We start from the raw sequence: 20872 nt of genomic DNA, 5'->3' as shown, positions 1-20872 counted from the left end.
CTCCATACATGTTACACTTGCATAATAAAATGATTTCCAATTGCATTTCAATAAACCATGAATTCTCAACACCCCAAGTTAACCGTGATGCACTAATTAACCTTCAAATCTTCCTAACGTTATTGAATTGGATGATGCATGCGACAATTCAAAACATTCCCCACAAGTCCTCAACATGAATGCATAGAAGAGATACAAGCAAGAATCATTAAGCTCTATGAAAATTATAAGTGTTGACGAGGCATTCGTTACTATGGATTGCATGAAACTTATGCCAAGAATTCGTTTAACGCGATTGTTTATAAGCAACCTCCACTACTTGTGAATATAAGTTCGTAACTATTAGGTGAAACTCACTTATATTCTAGCGTCATATTCATGCATGAAAATTAAGCGTGCACTCTCAATTAAACATACATAAATAAGTTATCAATCAAACAGTTAAACAAATTGAAACCACAACTTATGAAACGCAATTAGAAGTAATCAAATCAAAATGCAAGCATAAATATATATTTCGAATCACCCCCTAACAAAGGGGGGTTTAGTTCCTCATAACTTTGAAATCAAAGAAACACCTAAACATTCCAACAACTCAAACTTGAATTGTATGAACGTTTAGGCACTCTTCTCTTCCTCGTTGTTGTAGCACAAGGTCTAAGGTGAGGTTTGGTGGTGTGAATGGTTTGGGGAGTGGTGTAAATGGAAGGATGGTGTTTGGATTGTAAGGGAAACTCACGGCACAAAGGGGGAAGTGTTGGTGGTATGTACAATGGAATGGGAGTGTTTGTGACTGAAATTGAGGTGTATGGAAGAGTGTGGATTGTGTTGTGTGTAGTGTGTATGGTTTTTATAGGGAGATGAATGGATGGGAGAGGGAACATGACAGCTAGGTTAAGTGAATGCATGTGCAAAACAGCTAGGATGGCTGAAATTGTAAGGGGAATGCATGTGCAATGTTGGAAATCTGATGGGAGAAAGGTGGATGCATGTGTTGGCTGATTTAAAGAATGTAAGGGAATGATGAAAGGGGAAACATGACAGCTAGGTTATGATGATGAGTGCATGTGCAATGTTTTATAGGATGGAATGCATGTGAATATGCTAGAAATCTGAAATGGGAGAGATAAGTGATAAGTGTATGGTTATGATAAGTGATAAGTGTATGGATATGTGGTTTATGATAAGTGATAAGTGGTAATGATAAATAATGGGAGCATGTGGGTTAATTAATGAAGGAAATGCATGTGCAATGACAATGTGTTAGAATGGATGTGTATGCATGGCATGATTGGGATTAGGAAAGGTTTAAATGTCCTAAAACTAAAGGGAACAAGGTTCCAACACTTTGGTCTTCAATTAGGTCTTCAATTTCGTCCAACACTTTGGCTCCAAGCATAAGCTATCCATCCTTAGCCCAAAAGTGCTCCAAAAGTCTCCAAAATGCATCTTTTTGCTCCTTTAGCCCTTTGGACCTACAAACACACGAAAATAGCTTAAAGTACTAAAATAACTAAAGAAACATAACGTAAATGCACGAGAACAAGCCATTTAAGTCGCATGAATATGCTCCTATCAAATTATTAATAGATATTCGTTAAAACTTGTTTAATTTCATATCACCATATTAAAAAATACTAAGGATGTCACTCCAACAATATTTGTTGGTAATGTCTCTTCCTCTTCTTAAAGAATGGTAGTTCAATCTTCAAAGTCCCATATTCAAACAAGTCAACAAGAACACTTTCGTTATCAAGTTCCCAGCTAGAGGCGGCAAATCAAATCAACCCAAGAGTTGATTTGCCACCTCTATTCCCAACCTATCATTTACAACCTATCATTAAACTAGTTGGCTTCAAAAAAAAAAAATGTAAGTGGTTTAATAGTAGATATAATGTTGAGTTTTCATACATGCGTAACGGATTTGAAACTCATCACCTTTAAAATCCTCACTTTCTTAAATATTGTAATAGTTTTGACCTTTACATTAATAATAATAACAACTTAAAAAAAAATTTGTGCAATAAAAAATAAATCAGACACACACAAATTAAAAACAATAATACAACTTTTGCATGAAAAGGACATGAGGGAGGAAGAAAAGGATCAAATTAAACAACCAAACCAATCACCATTTTCATCAATACCAAAACCCCAACACCGAATTTTCTCGAGAAATAAACTTTCCCGGAAAACTTCCAGTTTCAGTTCCGCCATGGACAGGCTGGTGAAGCCAGACGTGAAGGAAGTGGAGCTCAACTTCAAGAGAGACCAAAAGTGCAGCACAACCTTCCGGCTGAGCAACCTCATGCACACCATGCCCGTCGCCGTCTCCCTCACCACCAACAACCCATCTCTCTTTTCCTTCACTCACCCCCTCTCCATAATCCCGCCGCTCTCTTCCTCCTCCTACACCGTCCTCCTCTCACAGCCGTCCGATGAGCCCCCGCTCTCCCTCACGGCCACCCCTCATGACGTCATCAACGTCAAGGCCTCCATGCTCCCCACCGGAAAAGCCCACCAGGAGGAACTCCGCCGCCTGTTCGCCCGGCCCGGGCCTCACGTTTTCCGGGACGCCACCATACCCATATCGTTCGTGGGTCCGCACGTGGTTGAGTTTCTAATTTCTCAGCACAACCGGATCTCTGCATTCGATTCGTTTTTCAACAAGGCGATTTCTAGGTGCTCTGGGGCTGAGCTCACGGCGCTGCTCGGTCCCGCCATAGCTTCCGGGAATGCTAATTTGGTCTCCGACCTGATTGACGCCGGTGCGGTTGTGAATCGGAGAGATTCGGATTCCGGATCTTTGCTATCTCTCGGTGTTCGAACCGGAAACGTTGAGATTGTAAAGGTCCTGATCACCTCTGGATGTGGAATCGGTAACTCGGCCGACATGGTTTTGCACGACGCGGCGGCTATGAACCGGGTCGATTTGTTTGAGATTTTGTGTAAGAGTTTCACCGGAATCGACGTCAATTGTGTTGACCCGGATGGTCGGACTCCGATTCATATCGCGGCGGCACACGGCCACGTTGAGATGTTGAAGTATTGTATTTGGGTCGGAGGCAATGCGGAAGTTTCAGACTCAAAAGGTTGGAATCCGCTTCACTGCGCGGCGGAGAAGGGGCATTTGGAGGCCGCCAAGTGTTTGTTGACGTGCTCCAAGTTGAAACACGCCGTCACGAAAGACGGAAGGACGGCTTTCGACCTCACCGCCACAAACGGGCATTCCTGTCTTCTTGGTTGTCTACGATACGACGACGTTCTGCACCGGGCGGCGAGGTTGGACGACGCACACGGTATAAAGAGTTGCCTTGCGGAAGGGGCAGACGTGAACGGGAGAGACCAGAATGGCTGGACCCCTTTGCACAGGGCGGCGTTCAAAGGGAGGATCGAGTGTGTGAAGGTGTTGCTTAATCATGGTGCGCTGGTGGATGCGGTGGATGATGTCGGCTACACGCCGCTGCATTGCGCGGCGGAGGCAGGGCACGTGCAGGTGGCCCTGTTGCTGGTTGCTCATGGAGCTCGAGCCAACGTGAAGAGCTTGGAGGGAATTGTTCCTACCAATTTGGACCGTTTCAAGAACCACCCTGCCCTGATTTCATAGAACGAAAATAACGTGCAACTGAAAGGTCACTGTGACGGTATTTCATATTGATCACACAATTAAAAATATGTGATTAGCTTAAAATAACGTCACATTGCAGGTGTAGAAAAGTTTTATGGCAGTATCGTGATTTTAGAATTTCTTGTTATATTGTGCAATCAATGTGTATATATTTGTGTATTTTTTGATGTTTATGATGGTGAGTTTGAATGGTTGGGGCAGAGAGAGATGTGTTTCACCTCCAAAGACTGTTGGAAGAAGCTTCTTCAGCTCATGTATACTACGAGAATCAAGTTTAAGAACTAAGATTTTTGCTTTAATTGAAGCTTCTTTGCTCTATTTCTATCATTTTTATGTTGCAAATGTTCCTAAATCTTGAAGTAGTCAAACTCTGGTGACGTGTTTACTTATTTGGAGTGAGTTTAAAATCGATAGTGGAAGGATTTTGATATTTCGAACCAAATTGATATGAACTTGTTTTGTGTGACACGTTCTATGTTCCTCATTTTGATGCCTACATTGGCTTAACTTAAGATATAGACACAACGCCAATACAATTTACATCATAAATCATGTCTGAATTATTAATGATTAAACCAATTCAAACGTATAAGCCACGAAGGAATGTGACTTGTGGATTATATACCTTTAGACTAAAGAAAGAAAAAAGTTTTTGAAATGATTTTGGAGATTGACATAACACATTTTTAGGTCTATAACAGATAAAACCAATAGAAATGGCCCCTTGTTCTTTTGTGAAAAATCTACTAAAAATCTACTCGTTAAGTGAAAGGGTTGACTTGACAAAAACACCCTTAAAAGGTGGTTATGTGACAACTTAACGAGGTATCAACCGTTTTTTCATGGAAATACCAAAATAATTTACAGTGGACAAATTTAGAGACAACTTCTATTGATTTTCATTGTCAAGGACCAAAGTAAGAATTATGCTGATCTCAGCGATCATTTTGAATAAAGTGGATTTCATCTAGAAGACTTTCTTTTTGAATAATGTTATAAGCAGGAATGAGATTTGAATATAATATCAATCATTGTGTCTGCGATAAATATTATTGACCACTTGATTCCAAAATGATATGTAAAAGATAAGAAGAGGATCATCAAGACTTGTAAAATTTTCGGATTTTTAATATAAGATCAATCTCACGTTAATTGCAACTAAACTTGTCATTGGATCAGATTTTGATATAAATACATTCCGAAATTCAACGAAAGTGACAAATGAATTGAGATTTTCAATTTAATTAAGAGAAATGATAAGGAGACTTTTTTAAAATACGACTTCTCGTGGACTTTTCGGCACCTTATGTTTTTTGCACAATTCTCACGCCAACATTACAAAACATTATGCTGAAAACATAAGGTGACAGAGAGACACTTTGAGAGAATCTCCTTAACATTTCACTTGAGTTAATTCCGAAAACAATATGAATCTGATAACTCATAATAGGAAAAATTGGGCTTAAATTCTTACAAATCTCTAATCACAGACCGGCCCACCAACTTTCGTTTGCTAAAAACCAAGATCTGCCCAACCTACAAACCCACGACTTAAACCAAACATATGTAAAAGCCCAATCCGAAGTTCAGAACCACAACTACGATAAACAAAAGGGAAATTTTATTAAAATCCATTCGACCTCTCTTTACACCCCACCGTCACTTCCACCTCAAACCCCAACATAGATTTGCTGATGGTTCTTCAAGCCAACTTCTGCCTTCCATAGCAGCCCATTTACCTTCCACATGCTTTGACATCTAACGCCTTCCATACAACACAGAGGTACCCTTGGTCGTGATTCTCCACATCGCCGACTCTGTAACATTCGAAAACTGTGTAGGTCTCGATTTGCTTTCAACATTTGTCAGTTGAAGGAAGTGAGCAATAAAGAGGAGGAGGAGGAGGAGAATATAGGATGGGAACATAGAGAACGGAAAAAGAGCCTGAAAAGAAAAGACACTGACACAAAAGATTCACCCGCCTCAGTGAAGAAGACATCGGAAAGTAGCAGCGTTGGTGGGGCTGATACGGGTTCATCTCCCTTCAATTTATTTTTCTTATCTCACATTAATTTAGGGGTAAAGTGGAGAGTTTAATGGCAAAAATATTTAAGTTGAATGTGAAAAGAAGTTTTTAAGATTCAAATAAAATTTCCCTAAACAAAACGACGACGTTACGAATTCGAATGATAAAAGTTTGGCCAACCAAATTTCGGCTCCCGCGCTACTGAAACATTTAAAATCCACAAAAATCTCCCCCTACCAAGTCATCGATCCCCGTGAAACCCCCTTTCACCAATCAAACCGCTCCCCGCACCGTCCCCCTTCTTCTATATAAACCCCACAGAGTCCAGAGCCACTACAAAATTCCAACACCTTCGAATCCTCCAAATCTGAAATTCAAATTTCCCGAACCGACGCCATGAGCTCCACCGCTGAAACCACCACCAAAGCCGGCCGGGGCAAGCCCCGCACCACCAAGTCGGTCTCAAGATCCCAGAAGGCCGGCCTCCAATTCCCAGTCGGCCGAGTCGCCCGGTTCCTGAAGACCGGCCGCTACGCTCAGCGAGTCGGCGGCGGCTCCCCGGTCTACCTCTCCGCCGTCCTTGAGTACCTCGCTGCTGAGGTACGTCGTTTTGTCCAATCAATTTCTCTTTTCTTTTCTCGTTTTTCTACTCCTAATTTTGCAGGCTGACTTTTGGATATTGTTTTTGAATTTCGTATAGATTTTGGAGTTGGCCGGGAATGCGGCTAGGGACAACAAGAAGAACAGGATTACTCCTCGGCACATCCAGCTTGCGGTGCGAAACGACGAGGAGTTTACGAAGCTTTTGGGGTCTGTGACGATCGCCAACGGCGGCGTTTTGCCCAACATTCATCAGAATCTGCTTCCGAGCAAGGCTGGCAAGGGGAAGGGCGTGATTGGGTCTGCCTCCCAGGAGTTTTAGGGTTTTAGAAAAGTAAAGTGGTATCCTTGGTAGATGAAGGATCTGGGTTTCTGATGGTTAGCTTTAGGAAATTAAAATTAATTAGGCTTTTGGTAATATTGTAAAGCATTTGGGTTACTGGAATATTGCTCAGTTGTTCTGGAGTTCTTCCTTCAATGCAGATTTAATTTCGGATAATTTCTCCTGGGGTTTTTTATTGATTTTATCATGTCGTGTTTGTTATGTTTTTGTCCATTTTTCTTGGATTTGATTTCTTGAATGGTCAAGTAAAGTGGTTTTTTTTCTTCCATTTATGCTAATTAAGGAAGGTGTATTTAATTAGGATTTTGAGGGATTTTAATTTTTTTAATGAATTAAGGGGTATTTCATCAAATTTTTTGAAATTCAATATATATTTAATTATAATTTTAAGATAGTTTATTACAATTCTTAGAAATTTAAGGGTATTTAATTAAGATTTTAAGAAGTTGATTTTAAAGAATTTGAAAAAGTTGAGGAATTAGATGGAATTGAAGAGATTTCATAATTGATTAGTTGAAGAATTTTAAAGAAACAAAATGATAAATGTAATCAAGTTTATTATAATCGATTAGTTAATATGTTGGTTAAGTTGTTTTCTAAAACAAAGTAAAAAAAGTATGGCTTATCAAATTTTGTATTGAGCAATGGAAAATGTTCAAGAAAAGATGCAAAATACTTTGCAATTTTTTTTATGTCAAGCAATATGTGGAGTTTCATCAAACACAAACTACTATTAATTTTGTCGAATTTGAATATAGTACATTATAAATGACGCTGAGCGATTCACAATTTATATGGGAAGAAATATTTTTTGCTCACTATTTTATTTATCATCTTTATATGAACTTAAATTTTGAAATCTATGTAATGAATACATCCAAAAAATGCACCTGAAAATTGGGTGACCAAATTACAAAATGGTGTGGTTTTTAATTTGAGTTTTTTTTTTTACGAGTACATCAATATTTTTTACACTAAGGGAAGGGGAGTTCGGTTAAGCCATATAAAGGGCAATCTAATTTGGTATCGAATTTGTGATCCACGAGATTCGAACATAAAACCTCTTACTTTCAAATGAAGAGGAATATTATCAGACAATGATACTGAGTAGTCCAACTTTTTGGGTTTCTAGAGGGGCGCTAAACGCAACTAAAGCCCACCGTTTTGGGAATAACAGTTTCTTTTGAGGCATGGTCACACTTTTCGGATTGGAATAGGATTCTCTCCTCTTTTTTTTTTTTTTTCCTTCTTCTATGTGAACGGTCACAGTTAAATCACGTCAACCTCTTATATTAATTTTTTATAAAAAAATACAAAATAGAGAATATAAGAAGAGGGGATAAAAGGAGATAGAAAAAGGAGAAGAGAGAATCCTAATTCTTTCGGATTTCCCTTGTCCTAAAAAATTCTCAATTCTTTTTTAATTTCCGCCGAAACTCAAATTTACACGCTGGCGATCCGCGCCCAACCTCATCATCCAATCAAAACACAGCACTCACTTCTATATAAACCCACTCCCTTCCCCCAAACCCTTCAAGCATCACACACCTTCGAACCCCACGCCGTTCGCATTGTCCGCTATTTTTCTCGATTTTTCGCTTCTAGGGTTTCAGATTCGATCCGGATTCCGATATGAGTTCGCCGACTCCCAAGGGCGGCAGAGGCAAGCCCAAGGCATCCAAGTCCGTCTCCCGATCTTCCAAGGCCGGCCTCCAGTTCCCCGTCGGCCGTATCGCTCGGTTTCTTAAGTCCGGCAAGTACGCCGAGCGTGTCGGCGCCGGTGCCCCCGTATACCTCTCCGCCGTCCTCGAGTATCTCGCTGCTGAGGTTTGTTATCTTCTCTGCTTCATTCCGATTGTTCTTTACTCTTTTCGTTTTTCGATCTTAATTGCTGTTTGGCTTCCGAGAAAATGCTGGAATCGAGTTCTGTTTGGGATGCGATTGTTGACATTTTGATTCGTTCTAATTGAAAATGCGGTTTGACGGATTTGATTGTGATGATGTTGAATTTTCCTAACAATTTACTGCTGATTTTGGTTGCTGTTTGGCTTCTGAGAAAATGCTGGAATCGATTTATGATTTTATCAAGAATGTTTTTCGATCATATGATTCTTATTCAATTTATGGTTGCTTACTGATTTTCCCGAACTGGTAACAATTTTTGAATTCGCACTGAATTGATTTGGATTGATTGGATTTTACAGGTGCTTGAGCTCGCTGGAAACGCAGCCAGAGACAACAAGAAGAACCGAATTGTGCCGAGGCACATTCAGCTGGCTGTTCGAAACGACGAGGAGCTGAGCAAGCTTTTGGGATCTGTTACAATCGCAAACGGCGGTGTCTTGCCGAACATTCATCAGAATCTGCTGCCGAGCAAGGCTGGGAAGGGGAAAGGCGACATCGGATCTGCCTCACAAGAATTTTAGGGTTGTATTGTAATAGTCTGGAATTTAATGGGTTGTAAAATTTTGGGAAATTCCAGGCTGAATACAAAATTATTATGATCTTGTTTGGTATATGGGTCTGTGACTTTTCTTTTGTCACGAAGCTTGGAGCAATTTCTTTGAATCTTCTCTTTCCATTGGAGTTTTTAATCTGCTAACTGTGGACTAATGCTGTTAAACTTCAACAAAATTGGTTGAATAATTGGGTTGTTGGAAAGAAAATTTGGTATTAGATAAGGGGAATGATTTTTGTTGGGGAGTTTAGTTTGATATTAAGGGTTGGTTTGATATTGTTGTGTTTTGAAAAAAAAAACTACTTTTGCTGTGCTGTGAGAATAAACAGCTGTGAAATAAAGCAGCAGAGTGTTTGGTAAACTTTTTTGTAAAAGTGCTTTTGAAAATAAAAAGCAGGATTATAGTGTTTAGTAAACTTTTATGTAAAACAGATGTGAAAAAAAAAACCAGTTTTTAAAGCTGGGTTTTGCAGCTTCTTATTTTTGGTTTTTTTTCACTCAAAACTATGAAAAAAAGCTGAAGCTGAATGTTTACCAAACATAAAAACAGCTTCTAGCTTTTTTTGATACCAGCTTTTTTCAGAATCACCTCAATACCAAATCAGTCCTAAATTTGTTATCTGCGAGATTTGAATATAAGATATCTTATTTTTAAGCGAAGACGAATATCATTAGATCATAGTATTGAGTGGTTATAAGGGGAGTGATTAACTTGGCCCATTGTGATGCTTTTTTGCGCTATTATCGTTGAGTCAAGTGTTATGGCACACTTGAATGGAGTTAAATATGTTAAATAAGATTAAAAGATGTTTAGGTGTTCTTCAATTGATATGCTATATATGATGTGGTATGTGTGTCATTTGATTTCATACTTTCTAATTGCCTTTTTTTTACAGCAAACAAAGGAGTCAAATGTATTTAATTGAATATTTTAATACATGGATATCATTAACAACCAATAGAATAAAAATAAAAATTAATTTTGATTATTTTTTAATAGTTAATGTAACTCTAGGCTCAATAAAATAATAAAATAAATATTTAACACATCAGCTATCAAATAAAAATTTGACATATTATATTTGACATCTCATTTGGAGATGTTCTAAGATAATGAAAGTATTAATTGGGTAGTAAAATGTAATTTTAGTTGTGAAAGTGAGATTAAAAAAACTAAGGGTAGTAAAGTGAGAGTTTCATGATATTTGACAGGTAAATTGCGTATGTTTTTGCAGAATTATTGTTGTGTGAAGTGTCATGTTGTACTTTAACAAGATTTTTGACGTCTAAGCTAACATAAGTATGAATTTAAGAGTACTAACTATGAAAATGAGGCGAGAAGAAACTAACACTGTGTTTGAACAAAAAAAAAAAAACCTAACACTGGTCTTTGGATGAGGAAAACAATGGAATTTGACTACATAATTCTTTATTTTTAAACTCTTCCTATAAGAATTTGAAAATGACACTTATTTATATGGAATTTAAAGTTAGGACTTAGAAGTTTCAAATTCCAATTTTTTTTTTTTTTTCCACGGAAATCCTAAAGTTCTATGTTTATGAATTCAAAGAGTGAAATTGGTGCATGTCAATTTATAATTTTTGACTTTTGTTAAAATTTCAAGTTTATTTCTCTCATCCATACAAAGGATAACAAATTGTGAATTTTTTGATATTAGAAAGTAGTAAAGTGAAAATTATTAGTTTAATATCCTAACATTAATTAACAGAAAAGTTAACAGCCCAAGCTAACATAAGTGACAAAATGGTAGCAAATCAAACTTTAAAAATGAAATCAAGACGAAATAACTAAATATAATAAAATGCAATTTTGGCGAAACTTTGAGATGCTAAAAAGGAGAAAAACCCCGATAATTAAAATAATTTTGCTTTGTGTAATACAATTTGAATTGCCGTTTGGCGGGTAGGCTTTAAGTGATTTGCATTGACGTGCGGTGCAATGAGAAATTTTGTGGGTGCAAGTAATAGCTCCGTTTCATTTTATCTTATACGCCCCCTGAAATCCCCACCAAAACAAGTAGACAACGGCCCAGTGCCGCCTTCCCCATCCTCGTTCTCCGCCCTTCGCTCACAATTCACAAACTCCGAGAGAGAGCTTCTCCGGCGGAAGCAATGGCGGTGCCGCTCGTCAACCTCGCGCCGAATCTAACAGTCTCAAAGCTCTGCTTGGGTTCGTCTGCCTCCTCTCTCAATTTCCAATACTGTCCGTTACATTCCCACTGAGAATCTGACTCATTCTTCTTCGCAGGGACGACGACTTTCGGCGAGTAAAACTCGTTGCCGGAGTCCTTTCGACTCCTCGGCGGAGCTGTCGAGGCCGGAATCAACTTCTTCGACTCGGCAGAAATGTACCCGGTGGTTCAGCGAGCGGAGACTCAGGGGACGAGCGAGGAGTACCTCGGCCGCTGGATTAGGGAGAGCAAAACTCCTCGAAACAGCGTCGTTTTGGCCACCAAGGTAGTTAATAAGCTCTGGTTTTAGGTTCTAACAAGTCATGCTAATGGTGTTTTTATGTCAGATTTCTTCTGTTCTTTGATGTGGAAGAATTGGGTTTGTTCAGGTCACGGGTCCGTCTGGGCAGATGACTTGGGTTCGAGATGGCCCCAAGTGTTTGGATGCCGGGAATATCGCCGACGCCATTGATGGCAGGTTTGATCAAGCAATATAGTTCAGAATTTTAGTTCTGCTTAAGCACTTTGTGTCGTGACTTGCTTAGTGATGGATTATGTAATGTTCAAATGCAGTTTAAGGCGGTTGCAGACGGATTACATCGATCTTTATCAGATTCATTGGCCCGATCGGTTTGTATGTAGACATATTTTTGTAGTGGTTTGTAAAATTGGTGCAAAATTTAAGTTAATTGTTATATGATGTTCAAAGTTTATTTTTTTTACCCAATTAAGTATGTTTACTTTTCAAAGAATTTACTTGACTTCACCGCGGTTTGGAGAAACTTGTGCTTCAATGCACCGAGCATTTAGTACACTTCAGCTGATTAGTGATTATTTTCGTAGCTATGTTCCCATGTTTGGGGAAACTGAATGTGATCCAACGCGGCAGTTTTGTTCAATTCCTATGAAGGAACAACTGGATTCTCTTGAGAGAGCTGTTGATTCGGGTAAGGTTAGTTTCATACTGCTGGTTTATTTTCACTCTTTGTTGATAATTCGTTTGGTTTGGCGATTTTGTTCTTTATTGCAATGGTTTGAGAACATGGCGATGGCGTAATGCATGAAAAGTTTTGTTTTGTAGATCAGATACGTTGGTCTCAGTAACGAAACACCATCCGGTGTCATGAAGTTTGTTCAGGTGGCTGAAAGGAGCACTTGCTGTCCAAAGATTGTATCTCTTCAGGTTGTCTATTTGATGGAATTCATAATCCCACTCAAATGGTTACTGTATTGCTCCATCGATTTTTGGACTAATTCGACTGATTTTTTGTTTGACAGAACGCATACAGCTTGCTATGCTGAACTTTTGATTCTGGATTGGCTGAATGCTGTCATCGTGAGAGGTATTCAAAGAGTTTGATTTCTGAAAAAAGTGATAACCGAACTATTCATCACGCATGACACTAAAGGGAAAATTTGTTCGAACTTTGAATTGCCCATGCCAATTTCTTGATAAAGTTCAATTCAACGTTTTAGGATCAGTTTACTAGCTTACAGCCCCCCTGCAATGGGTATACTCTCTAGGAAGTATTTTTCGCATGATGAGGGTCTGGCAGATGCTCGGTTGAATGTTTTTAGAGGTCATTTCTCAAGATTTTCCATCTTATATTTTAGAATGTAGGAGTTTCTGCACTCTAAGCGATGATATTGTATTGATTAAACTGTTATGTTTCTTCACCAGGGTAATATTCTGAAGGGGAATCCAAGTACAACCTGTCCAATCACATCATAAGAGCAGCAGCCATGGTACAGATTTTCGTCTGTTAACTTTGATAGGTTTACTGAAAGATTTCTGAATTCTGAATCCAGGGTTTAATAGAACTTTTAATTAAAGTTGAAGCAAATGCATTTTCATAACTCCGATAAAAGTCTCAGTATGATGGTAACCAATAACCTTTTACGGAATTTCTGAAATTTCCTCGTCCCTTGTTCTCGACATGGTTGCTGAAACCATACAGCCATCCACTGATTGCAGCATGATTGTTGGCTCTCAATTGTTGGGTTAAGATCGTAGTTCTTTTAATTTCTTGAGCTAAATATCTACGTTTATGCATTTGGCAGCCTTTGTTTTGAGCCGCCCCCTCGTTGCAAGTGTTATTTTCGGAGCAACCAAGTCATGGCAACTTCAGGAGGTTCTAGACGGATGCAAGGTCGAGCTCACACCAGAAGTAATCGCGGAAATTAACAAGGTTCACAAAAGGTTTCCGAATCCATGCCCCTGATCTCAATTCATTCCGTTAAATTTCTTCCTCGTCGGGAATATATTATCGTCTTGTTTCTGGTACATATCGCATCAGCTGTAGAATTTGTTGAATTGATGTTTAATGATGAAATTGGTCTAGAAAACTTCGAAGGCACCCCGGTCTGTGCAACCTGACCGGTGGCGTTGACTGACCGGCGTTGTCCGAGGTGAAAAATGTTGTGCAGGGAATTTTTAGATAGTGAGAGCTACTTGTTGCAGGCATGGAACATGAATCTTTGGATATGAACAAGAACGCCATCGGCAGAGTCTTTACGTGGTTACATTTTGTGGAAAAATATGGACAAGTAAACAAGAAAAAGAAAGCCTCGCTGAAATTAGAGAAATAAATGGGCGGATATTCAAAAGACTGACACCTTTAGGCCATTCTAGAACGAATAAGATTTATTCTGAATTTTTGTGTTTAGAGTTTGCGGGCCGAGAGATTCAGACTCTTCAAAAGAGTGGAAAAGAGATTCGAACGGTTCAAGTTTTTGAATTTTGTGAAGTGTAGTAGTTAAATACGCTTATATGATATAAACCCATATTCGACACATCAGAGCACCCAACACTCCCCATGGTTTGGGAAAAGGATCATTTGTGGATCCTCTTTGTAGGAATCCGGGGTATCAATCAATCATATCCGTTTATTGTATATCGTGCGGATAGTTTTCATTAGGTACTATTTATATTCAATTTTCAATTTTAAATTATTTATGACCGTACTATGAATGAACATGATTGTTTGATCATCTGGATCCCCCACAAAGAAGTTCTGTAGAGGATTCTTTTCCCATGGTCTGGATGCTTTTGTGCTTGGTACTGGGAGTTTTCGAAAAATGAAAAATATTAAGGGAATTATTATTAGTACTCTAAAAATCTTATTTGACATTTCAAACTTTCTATAATTAAAAAGGAAAATTTACTTGTAACGAGTGTAGAATGAGATTTTTAAAGTGCTAATAATAATTGCCAATATCAATACTACCGTCAAATCATATTAAAATACGTGTAATGATTACCCCCACGGGCGGGATATTTTCTAGTGTGTAATCTACTGGTACTCAACTCCAAACACAAATTGTATAGTTTTGACTTTTGAGATTCTCTCTACGGAAAAACGGAGCGGTTGACTTATTGCGCAGTCTAGAAGACCCAAAGTCCGAAACCCCTACGGACCTCCACGATTATTCAATTCAATTTCCATCAAATAAATAATTTAAAATAAATTAAAAAAAAAAAGAAAAAGAAAATTGAAGTGCCCGCAGCCGAAGATCGGGCCCCACAGAGAAGCACGGCAATCTCAGCGATCAAGGCTTCATCATTGTCACCGCGTAGAAAGTAGAGAGAGAAAAAAAAGTAGAGAGAGAGAGAGAGAGAGTAGAGAGAGGGAATCAGGAGATCAAATCAAACGGCTCTGGTGGTGGTGGTGGTGGTGGTGCTCCTGCTTCCGTGTTTGGGTTTTGATGGGTTCGAAGCCATGGCTGTACCCGGCTCCGACCTATCGTACTCTCGAGACCTATTGGGATTGCGACGACGACGGCCCTGGTCCCCGCTGCGCTCACACCCTCACCGCCGTTGCCGCCACTAAGACCCATGGCCCCCGTCTCATCCTCTTCGGCGGTGCCACCGCCATTGAAGGCGGCGCCGCCTCCTCCGCCCCTGGCATCAGTTACCACCTCTGTCCCGCCTCGATATTTGTACTACTGTTTCAATTCGAATCTCGATTTTGGTTTTCTTTGGAATTTGATTTGATTGTGAATGTAGGGTTAGCTGGGGTGACCAATTCTGTGCATTCGTATGATGTTCTCACCAGGAAATGGACTAGGTATTTTCTAATTGCTTTATCAATTTTTGGTTTCTGTATTTTGAAAAACTTGTTGGAATTGAATTGGATTCTTACTGATCGTTCTTCTGCTTTGGGGGTGGTTCAAATTTTGCAGAATGAGGCCTGCAGGTGAGCCACCGTCTCCGAGGGCAGCTCACGCGGCGGCTGCGGTGGGCACTATGGTTGTATTTCAGGTGAATTGAGTAATACATTTCGATGAATGATTCGAAATTTAGAGGCTTTTGTGTTTATTGGGTTTTGGAGATGGAGTATAAGTTTAGAGGTTATCTTTTACTGGGTTTATGATAGTTTCAAAGTTCATGAATTAACTTCTTACTGGGTTGAATAAGTGTTAAAGTTGATATGTGTTAATCTCTATGTTTAGGGTGGTATAGGTCCTGCTGGGCATTCCACAGATGATCTATACGTGCTGGACTTGACCAACGATAAGTTTAAATGGCACAGGTGAGCATAACTGACCTTAACTGAGCTTATCCTACTGGAGAGTTTACTGATTAATCTTCAAAGATACGGTACAAATGATCTGTTTTTTTTTTTTGTTTTTGTTGTCTGTCCGTAGAGTGGTTGTACAAGGACAAGGTCCTGGGCCTCGCTACGGCCATGTAATGGACTTAGTTGCTCAAAGATATCTTGTTACCGTCAGTGGAAACGATGGTGTGTGTATTCTCTAAACCCTATGTGTTCGCTATCCATCCATAGATTCCATGCACTTCACTGTTGTCAAATGCAGTTACTTTTTGAAGCATTGACGTTTACCATCTTTACCTAATATTTTTTAAAGGAAAAAGAGTACTTTCTGATGCCTGGGTTCTGGATACTGCTCAGAAACCTTATGTATGGGCTAGGCTGAGCCCAGAAGGTGATAGGCCTTCTGCTAGAATGTGAGTAGTATTCATATTTCAATAAGTGAAAAGTTATGGAAGTGGTGGTGAACTTTGTTTTTATGAACCAACCTTATTTTGCAGGTATGCAACAGCCAGTGCCCGCTCAGATGGTATGTTTTTGCTTTGTGGTGGTAGAGATATTTCTGGAGCGGTATGTGAAATCTGAGCCTACGCCTCTATCATTCTTGTATATTGCCTCTGTCAATTTATACTGGAGGCCACTTGAGCTAAACGAGTTATCTGATTTTGTTTGCTTTGCTCATATCTATGCTCCCACAGCCACTAGCAGACGCTTATGGACTGCTTATGCATAGAAATGGTCAGTGGGAGTGGACCCTTGCACCAGGAGTATCACCTTCACCAAGGTATCAACATGCGGCGGTAAGTGATGATATATAAACTAGGAATGCAGAGTTACCCATTTGTGTGTTGCACGATTATTTTATATGTTTTTTTTTACTTTTTTCTTTGAAGTGAAGCACTTAGGTTACTGAACATATTTTGATAGAAGAAATCATATAATGTTTGTGGTACTAATGCATTTTGCATTTTCTACACACCTAGCTGCCTATCTTCTGAGTTACCTTTACCCTTTTGAGTTTGAACCTTATTTTAGCACCTAACTGACTATTCTGCTATCAGGTTTTTGTTGGGGCAAGATTACATGTTACAGGAGGTACTCTTAGGGGAGGTCGTTGTATAGAAGGCGAAGCAGCTGTTGCAGGTGATTTTTTGGTTGCGAATTTTGTTACCACATAATTATGTAAGTTCATTAAGTTTTCTTAATATCTTTTGTTTCTATGTTCCTTTCTCCTTATTTGATAGTATTGGACACTGCTGCTGGAGTTTGGTTAGACAGAAATGGGCTTGTGACCTCCTCACGCACAGGAAAGGGACAGAATGACTATGATCCTCCTTTGGAGCTCATGCGTCGTTGCCGCCACGCAGCTGCATCTCTTGGTGTTCGTATATACATTTATGGTGGCCTTAAGGGAGGTAAAGACTTTAGAACCCAAATGAAAATATGAATAATGTAATTGAATAATGGATGCAGCCTTCTGTGGTTCTATCATGTTTAAGGTCTTTTGTTTATCTTCTTGTACAGACATCCTGTTAGGTGACTTCCTGGTTGCAGAAAATTCATTATTTCAGTCTGAAGGTAATTCGCCTGTTTTAACTTCTGAGAGATCCCCAACTGTATCAAGTCCCAGAATGTTTCATGCCAACACAAGTACTTTTGGAACATCATCTGATGGTGAACCTGAGAGTCCCTCGTCAAGTCGCTCGAGGTATTATTCTGTTTTGTCTTTTCCCTCTCTACCAAGTACTTTGACTGAGTCACGTGCTCATAATTTGTGCCATACATCATTATTTTTGGCAGCATGGACAAAAGTTCAATGGAGAAACTTCGGGAGGCTTCTGCTGCCGAAGCTGAGGCAGCTAATGCTGTTTGGCAAGCTGTGCAGTCAACATCTGCTACTCCTGCTGAAGAAACATCTGTTTCAGATGATAACTCGCAAGTTGCAGAAACATTGTTGGATGGTAGTGACACTGAGGCTGATGTTCGCCTTCATCACAGAGCTGTATGCCCTTTGCATCAAAACTTAATTGAGGGAATTTTTCTTCTTCGAGCGGCATAAATTATAATTTGCTGTTGTTGTAGGTTGTCGTTGCCAAAGAGGCTGTAGGTAACTTGGGTGGGATGGTAAGACAGTTGTCTTTGGACCAATTTGAAAATGAAAGCAGACGAATGATTCCAATGAATAATGACTTATCACATCCCAACAAAAAGTTCACCAGGCAGAAGTCTCCACAAGGGCTACATAAAAAGGCAAGTGTCAATTAACATTTGAGTCACCCTCTCTCTCTCTCTCTCTCTCTCTCTCTCTCTCTCTCCATACATATTTTTACTTGAAGGATTTTTTTGTTATTTGTTAATTGACAGGTTTTTTTCTGGTTATTTGTTTCCTTGCAGGTTATATCTACATTGTTGAGGCCTCGAAACTGGAAAGCCCCTGTCAATAGGAAGTTTTTCATGGATTCTTATGAAGTGGGAGAACTTTGTTATGCTGCTGAGCAGATCTTTATGCAGGAGCAAACAGTTCTTCAGCTGAAAGCCCCTGTTAAAGTATTTGGCGATCTTCATGGACAGTTTGGTGATTTAATGCGCTTATTTGATGAATATGGATTTCCATCTGCTGCCGGAGACATAACGTAAGTTGAATATTTTTGCTCATGCTATATCTGTCAATGTACTTGTAGATAGAACTCGTTTTGCACCAGAACTGTGACTCAGAGTTTTACTGAAGAAATAAAGTCGAATATGAAAGAATTCACTCCCAATTCTTTGTTTAATAATTTTTCTAAATGTTACAGCTATATAAACTATGAATCAAAAAATAAAACAGACTTTTCAGCTAGGCTAGTTATTGTTACAGGTATATCGACTACTTGTTTTTGGGGGATTATGTCGATCGAGGACAGCACAGCTTGGAGACCATAACTTTGCTCCTTGCACTGAAGGCAAGTGCTGCTTTTAAGTAACCTAATTTATATATTTTTGTAGTCCCCACTTTTATATTTGACCATATGCCCTGATTGTTTTTGCAGATTGAGTATCCTGACAATGTTCACTTAATACGTGGAAACCATGAAGCTGCTGATATAAATGCACTCTTTGGTTTTCGTATTGAATGCATTGAGAGAATGGTACGGGTTTTAATTATACGGACATGATGCAGTCTTCTATGGATTTCAAAATATTAAAAGTTATAGTGATTTATGTGCATGTAGGGCGAGAATGATGGAATATGGGCATGGACTCGGTTCAATCAACTTTTCAACTATCTCCCACTTGCTGCTCTAATTGAAAAGAAAATTATCTGTATGCATGGAGGCATTGGGAGATCCATCAATTCTTTAGAACAGATAGAGAAGCTTGAAAGACCCATTACAATGGATGCTGGGTCTATAGTTTTAATGGATCTTTTGTGGTACACTCTTGCTCAATTCATCTGTCCGTTTGCTGTTAAATTAATCGCTCATGATCTTATTGACATCTATGTACACAGGTCTGATCCCACAGAAAACGATAGTGTAGAGGGCTTGAGACCGAATGCCAGAGGGCCTGGTCTTGTCACCTTTGGGGTATGCAGTTTTGGGTTATTTTTCCCTATTTTTACTCTTGCATTACTCTTCATATTGCTTTGTTTTCCCCCTTCTGGCATTGATAGTGCACCGAAGTATCTGTTAGGGTTTAGGTGGGGGCCACTTATCAAAAACAAAATGTAGGAGCCACTGGTATGATTTTAAGTTTATAGCAATTTTGACAATTCACATACAATAGTAAAGATATAGCTGTTTGTGATTTACTGAAAAAGCCTGACACCTTGAGAACTGTAGTCCAAGCAACGGTATAGGCAATCGATTGAAACCACATTCTTTAACATCAAACAAACCGGACATTTGATGATATGAGAGCAGGTTCGTTATACCTAATCACCAATACTGTAGTGACATTACATCAGTATCAATTTTCTTTTGGAATACCGACAGTGTGTCGAACTCCTTTAAAATCTTGTTATTGGGGACAACCCTTTGGTATGGTCACCCCTTTCATGTACATAATTTTAAGTCTTAAGACGTACATACTTGTACCACCATACTAATATATTCTTGCTACTTGCAGCCTGATCGTGTCACGGAATTCTGTAAGAGAAACAAATTACAACTCATTATACGAGCTCATGAATGCGTCATGGATGGATTTGAAAGATTTGCCCAGGGACAGTTGATCACTCTTTTCTCTGCAACCAACTATTGCGGTAAGCAAAATCTTTGTAAGTTTCTTTCCCGTGTTGTGGTGCTTGCTGTCTCATATGGCCTTTTCATGCAGGGACAGCAAACAATGCTGGTGCTATACTGGTTGTTGGCAGAGGTTTGGTTGTGGTTCCGAAATTAATCCATCCTTTGCCACCTCCTCTTCAGTCACCGGAGACATCTCCTGAACGGGTCATAGACGACACATGGATGCAGGTAAGCACATCTATAGTGTCGTTAAATGTGTATGTGCCTTTAATGAATTATTATTTCGTGTATCATAAAATCTGTCACCCGTCGCCTCTCTCATACTCGTATGTTTCTGTTGTCCTGCAGGAGCTCAACATTCAAAGACCACCAACACCTACTCGTGGCCGACCACAGCCTGATCTTGATCGAAACTCACTTGCATATATATAGCTGACAGATTTCTGTATTTTACAACTAGTGAATGTGACAATCCACATTTCTCTAGAGGTATGATCCTTTTCCAATTCCCACATTCTGGATTGCCTCGCTCAACACAGCGCGCCGTCGTGTTCCCATTTCGAAGTTGCAGAAGTTTAAGCCTTGTCTAGTGTACACAATTTGAGAATGCTAGAAATTTAGATGTTTCGGGACCGAATTATTCGTTCCTCGTTGATTGATTTTGTAACATATGTACAACAACGTAGTTTGTGGAAGAGATGTAAAAGTGTTTCCAAGTTTTTGAAGCTAAATAGAGAGAACTTATAGGGAAGGGAAATTGGTTAATTTAGTTTCACTGTGATATATGTAACGTAAATAATATCGTACATTTGATTCATTTTAAAGTGTTTATTCTCTTTTGGAAAA

At 39.2% G+C, this 20872-nt stretch overlaps 3 protein-coding genes and 2 pseudogenes across 7 annotated transcripts; all 5 read left to right on the top strand.

The window, feature by feature from the left end:
• The first annotated feature begins 2093 nt into the window (after positions 1-2093).
• LOC137716044 (protein VAPYRIN-LIKE pseudogene) lies at positions 2094-3927 on the top strand (annotated as a pseudogene). The gene has a single exon (XR_015960431.1). The product of XR_015960431.1 is annotated as a protein VAPYRIN-LIKE pseudogene (transcript).
• A 2053-nt stretch (positions 3928-5980) lies between these two features.
• On the top strand, positions 5981-6753 carry LOC137716164 (histone H2AX). The gene is made up of 2 exons (XM_068455570.2): positions 5981-6254; positions 6355-6753. Exons 1-2 carry the CDS (start codon positions 6051-6053, stop codon positions 6574-6576), a joined length of 426 nt encoding a protein of 141 aa, XP_068311671.1. The 5' UTR covers positions 5981-6050; the 3' UTR covers positions 6577-6753.
• Positions 6754-8123: 1370 nt separating this feature from the next.
• Positions 8124-9165, top strand: LOC137716045 (histone H2AX). Its single transcript, XM_068455439.2, has 2 exons — positions 8124-8424; positions 8802-9165. Exons 1-2 carry the CDS (start codon positions 8230-8232, stop codon positions 9021-9023), a joined length of 417 nt encoding a protein of 138 aa, XP_068311540.2. The 5' UTR covers positions 8124-8229; the 3' UTR covers positions 9024-9165.
• Positions 9166-11039: 1874 nt separating this feature from the next.
• On the top strand, positions 11040-12811 carry LOC137714650 (uncharacterized; annotated as a pseudogene). Its single transcript, XR_015960430.1, has 6 exons — positions 11040-11246; positions 11325-11533; positions 11637-11725; positions 11821-12430; positions 12526-12590; positions 12724-12811. The product of XR_015960430.1 is annotated as an uncharacterized LOC137714650 (transcript).
• A 1858-nt stretch (positions 12812-14669) lies between these two features.
• On the top strand, positions 14670-20872 carry LOC137715062 (serine/threonine-protein phosphatase BSL1). 3 transcript variants are annotated; one of them, XR_015960429.1, is made up of 22 exons: positions 14757-15157; positions 15254-15314; positions 15430-15508; positions 15700-15779; positions 15895-15989; positions 16117-16216; positions 16301-16370; positions 16499-16600; positions 16862-16943; positions 17045-17215; positions 17325-17508; positions 17601-17802; positions 17883-18050; positions 18195-18433; positions 18658-18742; positions 18830-18928; positions 19013-19212; positions 19291-19519; positions 19622-19702; positions 19908-20043; positions 20115-20254; positions 20375-20872. XR_015960429.1 is itself a non-coding variant. In XM_068454284.2 (21 exons), exons 1-21 carry the CDS (start codon positions 14953-14955, stop codon positions 20456-20458), a joined length of 2658 nt encoding a protein of 885 aa, XP_068310385.1. In that variant the 5' UTR covers positions 14670-14952; the 3' UTR covers positions 20459-20872. The 3 variants fall into 3 exon arrangements, 1 of the variants encoding a protein (XP_068310385.1); XM_068454284.2 differs by lacking the exon at positions 19622-19702 and having other exon boundaries at positions 14670-15157; positions 19291-19366; XR_015960428.1 differs by having other exon boundaries at positions 19291-19702.

This window comes from Pyrus communis, chromosome 3 (genome assembly GCF_041283825.1).
Source record: "Pyrus communis isolate YQ-2024b chromosome 3, ASM4128382v1, whole genome shotgun sequence".
In the NCBI taxonomy this organism is placed as follows: domain Eukaryota; kingdom Viridiplantae; phylum Streptophyta; class Magnoliopsida; order Rosales; family Rosaceae; genus Pyrus; species Pyrus communis.
The sequence above is the reverse complement of the archived record's forward strand: the minus strand, read 5'-3'. Positions and strand labels throughout refer to the sequence as shown.

Excerpts from the sequence above, each read along its gene's own strand:
- LOC137716164 (XM_068455570.2), top strand. The coding sequence starts at position 6,051 with ATGAGCTCCACCGCTGAAACCACCACCAAAGCCGGCCGGGGCAAGCCC. Across the intron at positions 6,255-6,354 it reads TTGAGTACCTCGCTGCTGAG|ATTTTGGAGTTGGCCGGGAA; the intron begins GTACGTCGTTTT and ends AATTTCGTATAG.
- LOC137716045 (XM_068455439.2), top strand. The coding sequence starts at position 8,230 with ATGAGTTCGCCGACTCCCAAGGGCGGCAGAGGCAAGCCCAAGGCATCC. Across the intron at positions 8,425-8,801 it reads TCGAGTATCTCGCTGCTGAG|GTGCTTGAGCTCGCTGGAAA; the intron begins GTTTGTTATCTT and ends TGGATTTTACAG.
- LOC137715062 (XM_068454284.2), top strand. The coding sequence starts at position 14,953 with ATGGGTTCGAAGCCATGGCTGTACCCGGCTCCGACCTATCGTACTCTC. Across the intron at positions 15,315-15,429 it reads CTCACCAGGAAATGGACTAG|AATGAGGCCTGCAGGTGAGC; the intron begins GTATTTTCTAAT and ends CAAATTTTGCAG. Across the intron at positions 19,367-19,907 it reads CTGGTCTTGTCACCTTTGGG|CCTGATCGTGTCACGGAATT; the intron begins GTATGCAGTTTT and ends TGCTACTTGCAG.